At 33.6% G+C, this 17,918-nt stretch overlaps 3 protein-coding genes across 3 annotated transcripts; 1 reads left to right on the forward strand and 2 right to left on the reverse strand.

Moving 5' to 3' along the window:
* Positions 1-1,259: 1,259 nt before the first annotated feature.
* On the reverse strand, positions 1,260-2,813 carry HELRODRAFT_92373 (hypothetical protein; the record flags this gene model as incomplete). Its single annotated transcript, XM_009016191.1, has 1 exon — positions 1,260-2,813. One exon carries the CDS (start codon positions 2,811-2,813, stop codon positions 1,260-1,262), a length of 1,554 nt encoding a protein of 517 aa, XP_009014439.1.
* Positions 2,814-4,335: 1,522 nt separating this feature from the next.
* Positions 4,336-4,515, reverse strand: HELRODRAFT_138360 (hypothetical protein; the record flags this gene model as incomplete). The annotated part of the gene is made up of 1 exon (XM_009016192.1): positions 4,336-4,515. A coding segment is annotated over one exon (180 nt), but the record flags the coding sequence as incomplete, so codon positions are not given.
* Positions 4,516-15,727: 11,212 nt separating this feature from the next.
* HELRODRAFT_184123 (hypothetical protein) lies at positions 15,728-17,294 on the forward strand (the record flags this gene model as incomplete). The annotated part of the gene is made up of 3 exons (XM_009016193.1): positions 15,728-15,876; positions 15,948-16,091; positions 17,222-17,294. The coding sequence occupies 3 exons, from the start codon at positions 15,728-15,730 to the stop codon at positions 17,292-17,294; spliced, it is 366 nt and encodes a 121-aa protein (XP_009014441.1).
* Between the last annotated feature and the right edge of the window lie 624 nt (positions 17,295-17,918).

Consider the following 17,918-nt stretch of genomic DNA (forward strand, 5'->3'; position numbering starts at 1 on the left):
GGGCTATGACTTTTGCTTGTCATGCCTATATCCATATCACTGTCAGCTGGCAATAAAATCATGTCATTGTTCCCATCTTTGTTACTATCAAGATTATTGTCAAATGGACAAGAGAATACTGAGAATGCTTTTACCATGTTGGATCCATTGTCTGTGCAGGTTTTCACAACTTTCGCTTCTATGTTGAAAGATTCATGCACTGTACTGATTGCTCTAGCTACTTTATCGAATGAGTGAATACCAGTAAATCTTTTACATGCCAAAGCTGCTGATTGTTGTTCCAGTTGATCATTATTGACATCAAACCAGTGAACAGTCATTCCAAGAAATGATCTATTTGCAGAGGACCATAAATCTGCTGTTGTGCAGACATACCTTGCTTCACTGAGGGAAGACTGCAGATTACTTATCATTACATCATATGCACTGTTTATACGTTCCTGTACAGTTCTTCTACACATAACTGTATTCGATGGAACTAACCCAGTGACGAGGTTTTTGAATGACTGTGTGTGACCTCCACTGTTTTTAATGGTCTCATTTCATCCACAATGTAATCCAGTACTAGTTTGTCGACTTTTGACTGAGTCATGACAGCTTGGGTTGTTTACTAGCACTATACTCAGCAGCATGTGTTTGCCTCTCTCTGTTCTCAGATTTGAGTTCCTGAAGAGATGCCGGATGACAACTCTGTAAAATGAAAGAAAAGAAACATTAACATTAACACATCAGTATTGACAGTATGATGATATTGACTGTTCTCAGATTTGTGTTCCTGAAGAGATGCCGGATGACAACTTTGTAAAATGAAAGAAAAGAAACATTAACACATCAGTATTGACAGTATAATGCAAAATGTATCTTTTGCTTTTATATCTATAGCTATTACTAAATATCTTTCTTTGAAATCTGCTATCAAGTATCTTTATTTAAAATTGTAGAACTAAGTGTTAGTTAAAATACATATAACATTAAAAATACAAAATAGAACCAAAAAAGAAAATACATAAGAAAATACATAAAATCAAATCTACACAATTATTTTATTTAAACAGTATAAACTGAATTTAATTTTGTTTTAATTCATGTATACTTCTAGCAATAATATTACCAAGTTTGCAAGTGCTGAGAATTCTGATATTGTTGTCATTGTATTACTTAAGCATTGAAATAAATAATTAGACTATAAGTAATTATGTAAAAACATCAAAACATTGAAATATTTTTAAATTTTAACATTGTAATTATTTTGTCATCTTTTAAATGCATTTGCATTCTATGATCTTCTGATCCAGATTTCTTATGGCCTTAGTCAAATTGGAAACAAGTACTCCAAAAGGTCGATTTTGTCCGCCAACATAAAGGTCTCCAATCATAGTTGGAAGCCTCCCCTCTTTCGTTTCGGTCCTTATAGAAAGTTTGAAGTCTACTGAATTGAGAGAGGCCGGTTTCCATTTTAATATTTCGTAACATTGACCCATTTTGTAACCCATATTAACCGGTTGGTAGATCAGTCCATCTACTTTGTGGCACACCGTTTTTACAAAATTTTCATCTAGTAAGCTTTCAGAAAAAGTTAAATCCCAAAATTGTTTTGCTCTAATGCTAAAAGGTTCTAACGATCTGTCTACTTTGCATTCATCTCTAGGTTGGATAATATCCTTCAGTATGCACATCATTCTGAGTTCGAAGTTCCAATCTCCTACATCGTGTCCATCTAACTTGATAATGTCATAAACGAGGTACCTTGGTAAGGTCCTGTCACCCACGTGATCAAGCACCATTTCTCCGTCTAATAAAGTGTTAGGCAGGTCGGTCTTTAGTTCTTTTCTTTTTTTAAATGTAAGTTTTTGTACGACTTTGAAGACCGTATTATCTCTATTTATCATAAATACGTTGTCTTTGTTTTCTATTAACATCAAATACCTGACACCATCAGCTTTCCAACTAACTTTGTATGGCCTCTCAGTAAGAAATGCTATGTTCCTCTGATCCATACTGACTGGATGCGCTCCAGGAAAGAACCGTTGTTGCATCTTGAACATACATCTGACTATCTCTTGCACTCTTACAATTTCTTCATCATTTGATACTGTGATCACGCCTTTTACTTTACCGTCCATGAATAAAACTTCTGTTTTATTTTTGTTATTGTTGGCGTTTCGTAAAACGACATCTCCATTGTCCTTGTCGGCAACATCATCTAATTCAGTGCACCAGGATGGTAGCTGAGGTGCTTTCGGTGTGGAATCGCTTTTACGGAATCTTTTGAAGATTTCATCTAGATAATCTTGTTTGTATATCCCAGGCGGTCTTGCCTCTCGGAATATGTCTAGAGCCATCTCCACACTCCAATCTAACTCTCGTACTAAGTAAGATGCAAGAAGAAAACCAGATCTATTGTAGCCATGTGTGCAATGGAGTCCAATAATTTTGGTTGGGTTCTGTTGGATAAATTCTTTGCAAATGGCATTAAATCTCAACGATAAATCTTCCGTCGGTGCTTCACCGTATCCCTTGCACTTTAATTTCTTATAATCGCAACCGTAGACGTCTCTAACATCGCTGCCGTTATAAAACCTTGTTGTGTTCGTCAGGTCGATGATAAGGCCCATTGTCAGTTTCATACTAGCGACAAATTCAAATAACATTTCTAAACTAAATCTGCATTCCTCGGGTACTATGCGGTCGTACTTTCTATCCAGTGGCGCCTTAAACACCACGAACTTATTTGATATTAGCGTACTCCTTCTTGGACAGTTCAACCACCTGGAAGGAATTTTTAATTCTTGCTGTTGTTGTTGTCCTGCCATCATATAAGTGACAAAAAAATAATAACTCGTTAAAGAATGTGACAAGTAATTGCAGATAGCCTTCCGATGTCTCCTTGGATTGCCTCACTTTTTCTTTAAAAAAAGTGAAACACTTAGTAAACGTTTGATTAGAATTAATCAATCTGGTAAGCTTATTCAGCAAGATTATTAAAACTTTATGAAATTTTAAAAATCGTTTTTGAAAATTGATATACTGAGATGAGTACTAGAACAATTAATGATTGGAATTAGTAACTCATCGGCATATATAGGCATCATCGGCACAAAGAAGAGCGCAAATCAACTTTGAAAATCAAATTTACAACGTCAAATAAATTTTTAACTGCAAAGTGAAAATTGTTTCGTAGATTATTTTATTGAAACTATCTGTCATGGATACAAAGGCGTTTGTTTTACAGTGTTATCGTAAATTAACTTGAAATGTTTGTGTGGTGTGTGTATGTGTGTCAATCACACATTCATCAAAACACATAGTAAATTTTGAAAGTCCACTTTTTTTAATAACTATGTCTATAAAATATTTTTTCGAAGCAAAACTAGATAAAAGAATTCTTCAATAAAGGCTTTAAATTAATTGCTATATCAAAATACAATAAAACGTTTAAGACCACTTTAAACAGAAAGCATACCGATTAAAAATAATCGGTGTTTGGCTGATTAGAAAATTCTAAATTATCAACCAACAAATTAAGGAATGAACAAGTAAAAAATTCATAAAAGTTTTCTGTCTGTATTTGTTGTGGCTGTGGCTGCTAGAATATTTCTATTCAACAAAACTATCTTTTTATTTTAAATCGTGGTTTGGTTACCTGCAATGATTGTGATGAGTTGTTGTTATTATTGTTATGTAAAATAAAAGTGTTTACATTATTATTATTTTATTATTATTATCATTATTGATAAATTTCGTTCGCTAAATTTGTCAATCGTTCGACTATGTTGATGATAACGATAATGATGCAGTGTAAAGTTGGTGAAAATAATAGATAACATTTTGAAATAAACTGAGCAATAAAATCGATGATATCACTAAACAGGAAAATAACAAACAAGGATGAACGTGATGACGATGATAATTTTGATGATAATAAAAAAGATATTTTTTTTTATAACAGAGTTTGTTGTCGGCTTAATTGTTACGTTTAGTCGTTTATAAAAAAAAAACGAACAATTTTTTTAAATACATTATAAAAAGACTTTTTTTAAAATAAAATGCAAATGAATGAAAATTTTTAATAAAATATTAACTTATTAAAAAAGAACTGAAGTGATGAATCGGTATGATAGTAATGACAATTGGATGACGTCACGGAGAAGGTTTCTGTCTTTTGGCAAGCGGTCTGTTGTCACTCGTAGATTCGTTACGATGGTGACTTCGTTTTTGTTGACTAGATCGCTGGTTGGGCAGATGTTGTTTTGAATTTTCTGGATGGGGATTGCATTGCAAGTTTGTCCGGTTCGGTGCTGGTAGGAGTTTCTCCTTGAGATCGTATCTTTTAGTGTTGATAATTTGCAACAATTGTTCTTTGCTGACGGGATTTCTGATGGACTCCCAGACAGCCATCGCAGTTTTATAATGGTTGGGAAAAGACTTGTCAGTTCTCTGTCTCATGAAATGCCATCCATTCTCCCATTTGCATACTATGATCTTCTGATCCAGATTTCTTATGGCCTTAGTCAAATTGGAAACAAGTACTCCAAAAGGTCGATTTTGTCCGCCAACATAAAGGTCTCCAATCATTTGACTTTAATTTAACTTGAAATGTTTGTGTGGTGTGTGTATGTGTCAATCACACATTCATCAAAACACATGGTAAATTTTGAAAGTCCACTTTTTTTAATAACTATGTCTATAAAATATTTTTTCGAAGCCAAACTAGATAAAAGAGTTCTTCAATAAAGGCTTTAAATTAATTGCTATATCAAAATACAATAAAACTTTTAAGACCACTTTAAACAGAAAGCATACCGATTAAAAATAATCGGTGTTTGGCTGATTAGAAAATTCTAAATTTATCAACCAACAAATTAAGGAATGAACAAGTAAAAAATTCATAAAAGTTTTCTGTCTGTATTTGTTGTGGCTGTGGCTGCTAGAATATTTCTATTCAACAAAACTATTTTTATATTTTAAATCGTGGTTTGGTTATCTGCAATGATTGTGATGAGTTGTTGTTTTTATTGTTATTAATTATCATTAGTGTTCTCAAAATCTTTTTTTCTCCACACCATCTCGATTACTTCTATTCGTTTGCTTTAAGTTTGAAGTCTACTGAATTAAGAGAGGCCCTTTTCCTTTTTAATATTTCGTAACATTGACCCATTTTGTTGCCCATATTAACCTGTTAGTAGATCAGTCCATCTATTTTGTGGCTCATCTTTTTATAAAACTTCCCTCCAATAAACTTTCAGAAAAACTTTAATCCCAAAATTGTTTTGATCTAAGGCTAAAATGTTTTAACGATCTGTTTTAACGAAACTTTGCATTCATCTCTAGGTTGAATAATATCCTTCAGTATGCTCCTCATTCTGAGTTCGACGTTCCAGTTGCCTACATCGTGTCTATCTAATTTCAACTGACTGACTGACCGACTGACCTACTTACCGACTGACTGACTGACTGACTGACCGACTGATTGATTGGCTGATTGACCAGCTGTCTGATTGATTTTTTTGTCTATTAAATAACAAAAATGATGAAGATTATCAATATTATTAATATTATATTTTTGGATATGTCATCAAAGTTAAAAATAAAATAAAAATAAAAAAGCCGCTCTATTATATAATATAGTAAACACAATTAATCACCGATTTAATATTTTTTGTAGATGCACTAACGAATTAACAAATAGTAGTTACCTCATTAAACTACTTATATATACTTGGAATTTTAGGAATCGAATAATTTTGAAGGATGTCCAAAAGCGCAAACGTGTGCTGATCAAGATAATTAGAAAGTACGAAAATTTGAGTCAATTTATGTGCGGTAAGCTGCCCTTTCGTAATTGTTTCTTAATTTGTAATTGGAGCACATAACCTCAGAGCGAATTAACACCACACACACACACACACACACACACACACACACACACACACACACACACACACACACACACACACGATACGATTGTATGGACACACATGCAAAATTGCAGATGCATTTATGTATGTTAAATTTGTTTGATATATTTTGAGAATATATGTATTTATAATGTATCGAGGCAAATATCCCTGCGACCGTAAAATTGTATGTGCTGATTTGATTTGTAGGTACCAAGTGGATAGTTAATAGGTGATAGGTCAAATGTTAATTGACATTGGTGGTTCTGCGCTTTGTCGCTGCTTGAGCACGAGTGTTCTGTCGTGTGAGCTAACATGTTGTTTATTGTATATCAACAATTATTCAAACAAACACATTTACACGGACACAAACATTGAATATAAATGTACTTGAGAAATCATGTTAGTTGAACGCCACAGGCGGAAATACATTTTGAAAAGTGCAAGTTCGTATAACTTTTTTTATTCTGTAAATTAAATTTTGTCCAACGCCTGCGGAAGTAACAACGCGCAAGATGGAAACGATGAAAATGAAATTATGAATATGTAACATGTTTGTAACATGAAGTACAATGAGATAATATTAAAAAATATTGGTGACAACACGTAGAAAAAATGAGGGCATAAGGAGAATGCCTGCAATTGAATTGAGAACAAATTAATTACATTTACACGTGAATAAGTTGTTGTAATTTGTATAAAAAATGTGATAGGGTTAGGTTAGAGTTTTTTTTAGATTAAAATTTAAATTTTTAAGGGTATTTTCATGCTTTTTAATCATTTGGACTCACTCATTCGTACTTATTTCCTGCGTCCTAGGATTTCGTCAAAATGTGAATATAAAATAAATATAAATGCTGATATAAGGGTAATGATAAAATTAAAATATAAAAAATAAAATTGGTAATATAATATAAGAAAAATTTTTAAACATAAGGCAAAAATTAAAATTAAGATAAATAAAATACTATAAAATGAAATATGGCAATAGCTTATGGTTCACTTTGTCGTGTTGTGACATAATCACAAGCTTTTTCAAGCTACCACGCTTTTTTACATATAAATTACACATTTATTTGTACATAATACATATTTACCTACAATCAAATCTAAGTTTATATGCATGAACCATGCACATTACTGCATGTATTCACATGCATGCCTACGCATTCTCATTCACGGCATCAACATGAAAAGACTGAATGAATGAAGAAATTTGTTAGTTTGACTTTGTTTTTCTGTTTCTGTATGCATGTACACCACACGCACACACAAGCAAACGGACACACACACACACATATATATATAAACTTATTTACATTTATGACGTGTATATAAATATATACTACGCGTGTTTAGAGACATGTGTATTTGCATCGTATCTGCCTATTTGTGTATTTGTGCGTTTCAGTATAGGTTTCTGAAAATGTGTTTTTTCACCGGTATCTTCACACATTCGCGCAAATTTGTATAAGCTTTCCAATAATTCTTTTACAAGTGTTAAAATCAGATTAATATATGATGGTAGTGTTACAATAAGATATTTATGATGGTCGTTCTCTGGTGGCGTGGTGTGAGTTATTTTACGGCTGCTATATATTCTCATTTTTTATTTATTGTTGAAGCTTCTTTGGCCTGCAACTGCCAGGCCGCCATTTGAAGAGAGTTAACCACTTTCCAGGTCTTCCTCTCGAAGAGCAAACATCGCCAAATTTAACTGGATTAAAATATTTGAATGTTTCTGGTTTTAATAATAATAATAATGTTATTTTATATAGCGCCATGGCAAGGACTGAGGCGCATTATCATCATTACAACAAACACACGGTGCATAAATGCACGTGAATCAACGAATCACGCACTTTTGCATGTAATGCAAACTGTTTGCATTCGAACCCGGACACTGCATCAACAATGCCAGGCACCTCAGCCATTACACCATCGCGCCGCCCGATACTGCCATGATATCAACTTTTCGAGCGTTTTCAACTGCGCTTTTGAGAATTAAGTTAAATTTTGTACAAAACAACTGGCGTTAATAATTTACAAAGCAAAATTAATTAAAAGTTGCGGATAAGCAAATAAAACCATGTCGTCACCTTTTTAAAAAAATTAAGCTCCACCGCCGAGAATTCCTGGCCACCCACCCGATCGATTTGTTAAAATCGGTTATTGAAAAAAAATAAAATCAGTTATTGAAAAGAAATAAAATTTAAATGAAAACAGAAAAAGAGCAAAGTTGCATAATTGGTTAGTTATCATTATCAACAACTTATTGAAGAGCCAACGACAAAGCGAATGATTGTTAAAAGACTGGGATGTTGATTAACTGTTTTGCACCTTCCTTCAGAACGAGCCGCTCGTCAAGACAGTAACTCTTATTATTATTATTATTACCAATATTATATTATTCTTATTATTCTTATTATTATTTCATTTTGTCTCTGTACTTGCTCGTAAATGATTTATTTGTATGAAATATAAAAATGTGTTAATTGCACCCTTATGAAAACAAATATGCACACGCACGAACACACACACACGCACGCAGGTATAAATTTCTACTTGTATATAATAACACATTTTATACTAACACATAATATGTCAGTGAATGTACGTATTATAGTAATATCCTTATGTATAATATATATATATATATATATATATATATATGTATGTGCGTGTGCGTGCGTGCGTGTGTGTGTGTGTGTGTGTGTGTGTGTGTGTGTGTGTGTGTGTGTGTGTGTGTGTGTGTGTGTGTGTGTGAGTGAGGCGAGAGCAAAGACACAGGTGTTAGGATGAATGTATGTGATTGATGAGGGTGATGGTTGACTGAGGTGACCAGGCACATAACTAACAACTATCTTTCTTTTGGTGTTTGTCACTTTCTGAGAAGCCAGACGTGCTTTCTTTTCTTATATTTATTTAGATATTTTTAATATTATATTTATCCACTCATTCATTTGCTCGTTTATCAATTAATTCATTCGTTCATTTGTTACATATAATTACACAGAGATTCACACACACAAACACACACACACACACACACATATATATATATACATAATTGTTCTTTAAATACAAATTAATTTGTATACAAGTGAGAGTGGGTCTTCAGCAGCGAATATGTCTTGCCACGTGTTCACTTGTTCACATTAAATGATGGCTGATAAGTTATTAATTACAAATGATGATCAAAAATAAATTAAAAATAATAATTAATAATAAAAATTATATTGAACGTAAATTAAGAATAAATTAAAGAAAACATTTAATTACATCTTTTCCTGATTTAGAGGGTTATTATTGCCAAAATGAACACCTACTGCTGATTGCTATCATCTACAGTCATACATAATCCTAAGTTGTATGCTTTTTTTTCAAACTGAAGTTTCGCAACTCAAATACTTCTCCTGTTGGTTGCAATTCGTCTAGACTTCTACGTTTTTTAGGCGAGTAAGCATCATCAAATTTCGATTCTCTCAAAATTTGTTGAGACCTATTTCTATTGAAAACTATCCTGTTGTTACAATAATTGATTTATTTTTATAATTGTAAACACCAACCAAAATCAATGTTCCTAATATATTTTCAAATCTTACGCTTCTGAGTTTCTTTCTAGGATAACCGTACGTTTTAGGACTACTCATATGCAAACTTCATTCAAAATTCTTTTTGTTTTTTTTGTAAATGAAAGTTACAACCGTTCTATCATTTCCATCACTTTCTTCACTTTTCCATTCAATCACTTCATCGACTTCATGGTCATCAAAAAAATGACGAAACGCATCTATTTTTTTCTACTCCTTCATCACTTTCACAATAATAATAAAAATAATAATAATAATAATAAAAGAAATCACGGTGTAAACAAATTTTTTAAAAATCCTGATGTTTAAAAACATGAACGCCATTGGTCGTTCGAGGGTTAAATAAAGTGAAATGCGAAAAAAATCAAGCTTGAAGCAAGTTTGCAAGAATTGGAAGAAAAGCGACTTGTGACTTTTTTTGCTAGTTTGACATTAGATAACAGTTGAATCTTTTTTGTATATTTAAATTTGTTGAAAATGACTCAGTTGAAAAACTAGACAAACTTTTGCAACGCTAAAAGCTGTAAAGTCAAATCAACATGAAATCTATTTGGCTCATTTCTCTTCACTTTCGTGCTAAGGGATAATGATGAAAGCAATAAAAAAATCCAGAAACTCATACCACTCATTAGTCACAGCTTACAGCCAACTTACCAGATACCAACTTTCAATTTGTAAGATTGAGACTGATTCAACAATCCCTTCAAACGCTAACTTTGTTAGATAGAAAAGATCTTCTAAAGCTTTTTGTCCACTCTGCTATTCTCGCCAAACTAACAAACATTTCATATTGAATTGCATTTCGATGGTGGCCTATAACAGATATACGATGCTTTTTAACAAAATTCTGTCAATAATTTGAGAAAAGACAGAATCATTCGCAGAAGCTGACAATTCTATCTACGCCGATTTAGATGGTGATAAACATCGCCCAATATCGTCACTTCAAATCCCACCCTCCTGACTTGACGAGGTGACAACAGACAAATAGAAGTACTTGACAAACTCTACAACTTAATTTACAAGACATCTGAGTACCGTCGGAACTTCGACAACTAAATCATTCGAAGTTTAGAGTTAAATACATTTGAAATTTTGGCATGTGGTTTCTTAAAACATTTTAAAATATCTCCGGTTAGCTTTATTTGGACTGATCAATTTCAATATAATGTAATCAGTTCAGTTGGATCACCATCGTACTCTACTGGGATGGAAACACAATCTGATGAATTCAATTTTATCTATTCATCTCGTACACATTCACATTGAACGGTGAGCTTCGTGTAAATCACTCACTCCATCAATAGTAATTATAATAATTAATTATTATTATTATAACTCATTTTATTTCATTTCCGTTTGTTATATCTTATAGATTCTTTTTTTTATGTTTTATGAAACATAAAAAAAATATGTTTTACTAAAAATGACTTAAAAACTTGAAAATTATCACAAGTAATAGTAGAAGTAGCAGTAGTAGTAGTAGTAGTAGTAGTAGTAGTATAGTAGTAGTAGTAGTATAGTAGTAGTAGTAGTAGTATAGTAGTAGTAGTAGTATAGTAGTAGTAGTAGTATAGTAGTAGTAGTAGTAGTATAGTAGTAGTAGTAGTAGTAGTAGTAGTAGTAGTAGTAGTAGTAGTAGTAGTAGCAGTAGTATAGTAATAGTAGTAGTAGTAGTAGTAGTAGTAGTAGTAGTAGTAGTAGTAGTAGTAGTAGTAGTAGTAGTAGTAGTAATAGTTTTTTATTATTTAGTTTATAAGTGATGTTGAAAATATAGTTAATAGAAATAATAAATAGAAATAAAAATAAAAATATAGCATACTTCACGATCACTGTCGTATTATCAGTATTATCAACATGAACACTCACACAGGCCTACAAACACGTACAGTCCTTAATGCAACCACAACCACACACGCATACAACAAAACACACACAGGAACAAAAAAGAAACAATTAAAGAGAGGGAGAGAGAAAGAGTGAGAGAGAGAGTAAGAGATTTTGACGTCGGCACTAGCGAAGGTATATATTTACCACTTGCAGGCTATTAATTATTATTTGACTTATTGTGTACATCACAAAAATCAAACAAGGATGATATGGCCATCAATTTAGTTATTATGTTTTGTTTGTAGAGCTGATATAAATGATAATAAATTATGCAAATTCATCATTCAAATGCCGGAAAAATTATTTTGAGGTCATCATTATAATATCATCACGTTATTATCATCTCAACATCATCATCACCAAATCCATCATTTTATTCACTATCAGGCTCCAACGGTTTCTTTGAAGATCATTAAACATGATGATGATGACGACGGCGGTAATGATGACAGTTTAATCATAACTTTCACCCACCCACTTTTTTTCAAGTCTTCTCTCTCCTTTTACATTTTCTCCACTTCATACTCTCTCCCTCCTGCTTCAACATCTCATTTTATCTTCACAGGCTGCTGATTGTTTTAATGGGCTATTTTACAAGGGAGCAATTTGAACAATCACTCGATCGTAATTTATGGATGTGATTACAACTCTGAATCATCGTCATCATCATTCTCATCATCAACATCACCGACATCATTATTCTTATCAACAACAACAACAATAACCACGTCATCGTCGTCGTCATCATCAGCAACAACTACAAAATTCTCACCATCATCATTTTCATCTTAATCTTTTTCATCATCCCCATTCTTATTGCCATCATCATCATTACCATCATTCTCATCATCCCCATCAACATCAACATCATTGACTTTAACAAAACATCCATCGTCCAATTCTACGTTATTATTATTATTACCGTTTAAAATATCTAACACTTAGAACAATTCTCTACAAAGTGTTGACTCAATGCTGGGTATTATTATTAGATTATTAGCCTTTATTATTGCAGCTCTGACATACGCAGAACCACTTACAATGTTACAGATATATTATGTTTATCCTTTTCACACGACGTACACATGTATTTATGTGCACGCGCAAGCACCGCATCATATACGCTGAGTATATGATAGCCATTGAGAGGTTTGACGCAGCGAGCATTTGAACCACTGAGCCATCTCGCCAGCTAACATGTAACGACTTACGTCGTCTACCCATTTACCAACCTCGAAAGGATGGACGGCTAGGTTGACCGGGGGTTGGCTACCCGGATGAATCTGTAGAAACTACAGAATTCGAACCCGGGTCGTGGGAGTGGTAGACGGACACGCTAACCACTAGGCCACGAGACCCCTTGGTATCTTGGAAGAAAGGGCTTTACAGTTCCCACAAAAAATTTGCAGACGGCACACCCTGACTCACGCACACACGCAAACACACACACACAAACACACACACATGCATACACGACACTTTATTAAACTACATCTGTAATCCCTCTTAAGAGTTTGTTGTTATAGACTTTAACACCGAACGACAAAATTCGAATGATTCACGAAGCAATCCCTGGAATCATCTGCTCCGAAGCACGTGTACATTGTACATCTTTTGAAAAAACTTTCAAATTGGTTTCAGAAATTTCCATAGACATGGAATGAACGCGAAGCGGAGCAACTGAAGAACGCATGATAGGACAGGAGGTGGACACGCACACAGACACGCACACACACCAACGCAATAATCCGTTCTGGGTATTTATTGAGTTATGGTTTTTAATGATTTATTATTATTATTATTGTTGTTATTATTGTTGTTGTTATTATTATTGTTGTTGTAGTAACTGTAGTTTTAGTTGTTGTAGTTGTAGTGTAGTAGTTGCTGTTGTTGCTGCTGTAGTTTTAGTTGTTGTTGTTGTTTTCATCAACTATTCATTGGAAACGATAGCATCATCATCATTAATTTCGTGCAGCCATCTCTCAAATTTCATCATCACCCACATTCCCTCTGTCTGCCTGTGCTAATAATATCAGGAGGACATGATCGCCAGCCAACTTGAACGTTGGCCGGCTGCTCATTGGTGGCCATTGAAAAGAAAAAAATGTACGTGATTAAAAAAAAGAGTGGGGATGATGATGATGATGAGGCTGATGATGATGATGATTACGGTTGTGATGATGATGATGACGACGATGGTGATGATGATGACGATGATGATTGTGGTGGTCATTATGGCAGTAACAATAATGATAATGGTGCTGATTAGTAATAGTAACAATGACGGTGATGATGATGATTTTGGTGTTGAGATGATAATGATGGCGTTGAGGTGTTAACAATTTTGAATGAGGTGAAGGTCATTTCAGATTATGACCAAGTAATCGGGGCTTTGATGTTCTGCTAATTATAATGATGATTATAATGTGATGGTGATGATAATGATGATGATGAGTGTGGTGATGAGTGTGATGATTAGTGTGATGATGATGACGATGATCGCTTTGACGATGACGATGATTATGATTACAAATGAGATAACGATGATTTTTGTTGTTCAAGGTGTTGGTGATGATGTTGATGGTTATTATTATCACAATGCTGGTGTTGTCATTTTCATTATTATTCTTATCATTAATTTATCGATTTAAAAAAATTAAAATTAAAAGCAACAACAACAGCAAAATTAATAATAATAACAATATTTCTAACAATAATATTTATAATAGTAATAATAAAAATATTTTTATTATTAACAAATATACAAATAAAAAGATAGCCTTAATAGACAGACAAAAAAATAGACAAACAAAAAGGAAGACACACAAACAGAAATGAAAAAATACAATTATTAATGTAAACTCGAACGTTTTTTTTCTTGAGCTGTTCAAATGTTTTGACGCATTGTTTGGATTGCCACAAACAGCAGCTTTGTCATTTTAACATTCCTTCAAAGTGACGTTTATTTCTTATTATCTCAATTACCAAAAAAGTAGAAAAAAAATTGGAATTTTTAGCATTTTTACGACAAATTATGATCGTATACAAATTGCAAAACGTGCTGTATGGACGTGTTGTTGAAACATCCACTGTGTTGTTGTGTGCCTAATATTACTTGCATACTTGCACACATTTAAACTTACATGAAGATATACAACTTGAGTTTTTGTGTGCATAGTACGCATACAACATACAAAAGTACAACTTATGCTGCTAGTGCCATGCCTTCCTGCATGCATTCAAACTTTACTCGAATTAATTCCGTTCCGTGCACACATGCACCTTTCTTTACAATATCTAACAAGCAGCAAACAATGCATAAACATTCAAGTAAACAAATATTGCAGCATATAAAGTATAACATTAAATATGGCACAAACCAACCAACCAATTTACCAACCAACCAATCATCTAACCAACCAATCAATCAACCAACCAATTATCTAACCAACCAATCATCCAACCAACCAATCATCCAACCAACCATCCAACCCTTCAACCAACCAACCAATCATCTAACCAACCAACGTATTACACTGCAGTCATCAGGCATTTTAATTAGCGCTGTTGTGATGGCTGCCATGTTTTCATTGAAAGTTCTGAGCAGTTATGCAAGTTGACATAGGAAATTTATAAACTACATCGATGACACGTTGAATATTTCATGCTCTTGTGTAAAATCTCTTTAGAATTTTAAAACTATATCCGAAAAATACTACACCAATGCTGGTAATACTTAATCATTAACTTATTATTTTTATTGACAAGCCGGGGTTAGGAGGGCAGACTAGGAACCTTGCTTATAAAAGCTATGATGCAGTTGCAGACAGAACATGAAATATCAAAAATTACATCGTGAGGTATTTAAGAAAGAAAGGGAATTATTTATTACATGGCCGCTGCTGCTCCAAGATTTTATTTTAGGGTGAAATTATTAGAAAAGTAAAATAACAGAGCTAATGAAGATGACAAATATTATAAACAAATTGATCACTAATTGAACCTGGGAGTCAACTAATTAATTTCATGTCGAACCCACGTTGCGTCATGATATGGAACAGTAAGGATAGGTGCGTTGTCTGCTTGTTTGTTCGTTTATTTGTTTGTGTGTTTGTTGGTTTGTCGTTTTGTATAATTACCTGTTTGTGTGTTTGTTTGTGTATTTGTGTGTTTGCATGCACACTGCATTGCATTTTTATTGAAGTTGTGCGTGTTGTTGTGGTTTCATTTGATAACAAATGATGAATGAAGGTTTGTTGCATCTAGTTTAAGTATGAACAGTTCTGTATTTTCATTTAGATAATCACAACGTAATAAATAAATTAATGTAACTGGAATGTTTCTATTATGCAGTCCACATCTCCACACTGCAGAGAACTGAAAACAAGTTGCCCTACTCGTTACGAGAACTCAGACTTGAACATCAGAAATGTCTGCTCTGAAGACACGTCTGCTTGTTGCAAGACATCACAGAGACTCGCACAGACTGACATCGGGTCTGTTTGAAGGGCAGATGCAGCACCCCACCCCACTACACCGCACCACACCACCGCACACGAAACTTCAGAAGAACTTCTTTGATGCCTCGTCGTGATCACATCGGTATTCTTCTCTGCATGGTGGCATCATATATCATGACCAGCCAGCCAGCCTTAATGACATCATTAATGCCCGCCACGTTTATGCAATGTTTATTTTACGGTTCTGAAATGTTTGCTCACGGCTGATTCTGTTCGTTTGTTTGTTTTGCTTGTTGGAAGTTTGTGGGTTAAAAATTAACCGCTGTTTGAGATTAAGGTTTAAAAAAATTGAAATATTAATATTAAGTTATTTATACCGTTTTGTGTAAAAGTTTTTCAACTCAGATACTTAGGAAGACAGATCCACCAAACGAACTTGAGTGCACCAGAATGAACCTGAAACCCTTTGAATATAGTTTGAAAGATCACACACACGCAACACACACTTACGCACGCACACACACGTGCACACCTACACACACAAACGTTGGTGGTGCTTGCCTACCACGAATTTGTTGCCTGGTGAAACGAATTCTTAAATTTCTGTTTAACAAAAAAAGTTAGCATCGACGCGTGTTTCAGTTTTGTACTTTCTGCACTATTTAAGAAATAAAATTAATTTCAATTACAATTTTAACATTACTAAAAAACTTTTGTGTTTCGTATTTACCAGCCTGAGAAAATGTTATAAAAAAATTAAAATTTTTTTAATATCATTAAGCATAACTTAATTAATTATCACCGGAGTTAACTTATATAGGTTTCCATAATCATCATCATCATCATCATCATCAACGACATCATCACCAACATCATCATCGTCATCATCGTCATCATCAACATCATTATCATCAACATCATCATCATCAACATAATAATCATCATCATCATCATCGTTACTGTCATCAAACACGCATAAAAATAAGTCACTCAGCCAACTAATTACTTATCTAATTTAAAACACATTCACTTTCAAATGTCAATCAACTGAGTCATAGCAAAGATGATTGGCTGCAGTAAACGCTGTTGTGAAGAAAATTATTATAAGCCACGCCCCCACCTACACTCCAATTTTAATTCACTAATAACTCCGACCAATCAGATCTCAGCCTATTTCCTACTACAATTCACGGAACCTTCATTGAAACCCTTTAAAGTTTGTCTTCTTCATTCATTCATCCATTGAACATCGGCTGGATGAATGGATGGATGAACATGCGTGAAACTTCTCTACTTAACTAAAGTATTTTATTTTCAAAATGACTTATTTTCAGTCATCATTTTGTTTTTTAATATTGAATTCATTTTGATTTGTTTGAAGATTTTTTGATGAGTTAGGAGTGAACAGTGAATTGAAAGAAAAGTTAGTGATTTGTGATGAACTGATTGAATAATAATAATAAAATTATTAATAATATTATTTTTATTATTATTATTAATATAATTATTATTATTTTATTATTATTTTTTTTATTAATATTACCAACATTTTTACGAAATCTCGCACAAACTGAGAACATCCTAAATTGGAGCGCCACTCATTCTAACAAATGCTGCTTACAGTTGTTTGGGAAGGTAAGGCGACCTTATTAAAAGTGTAATATGCTGTGGGACGGAGTTGTTGAGGGGAGGGGGTGTGATCGGGCGAGTAGGAGGGTGCTGGTCAGGAGATGGTGTTGTTCGAGGATCTGATGCAGTCACTGGCTCTGAACCCTGAGGATGATCTCGGCAAGAAGAGTAAAAGTGACTTTTTTCGAAGTCCAACAAACTTGCTCCCACCCAACGACATGCCACCACATGCACTCACACATGACTGCCAAATACACATGCGACAAATGGGGAATATAAAAAGTGGGTGACCGAATTTGGAGGTAATCTTGTCTGATGGATAATTTGAATTCACGCACGCGCATGAAGGATCCGTCCGTACGATTTGCCGATCATCAAATTATCTTCTAACAGCCTCAGTGTCTGTCTAAAGAGAAATTTGTTTCTGACGTTAAAATTTTCATAAAATT

This window comes from Helobdella robusta (assembly GCF_000326865.2).
Source record: "Helobdella robusta unplaced genomic scaffold HELROscaffold_172, whole genome shotgun sequence".
NCBI classification, from domain to species: Eukaryota; Metazoa; Annelida; class Clitellata; order Rhynchobdellida; family Glossiphoniidae; genus Helobdella; species Helobdella robusta.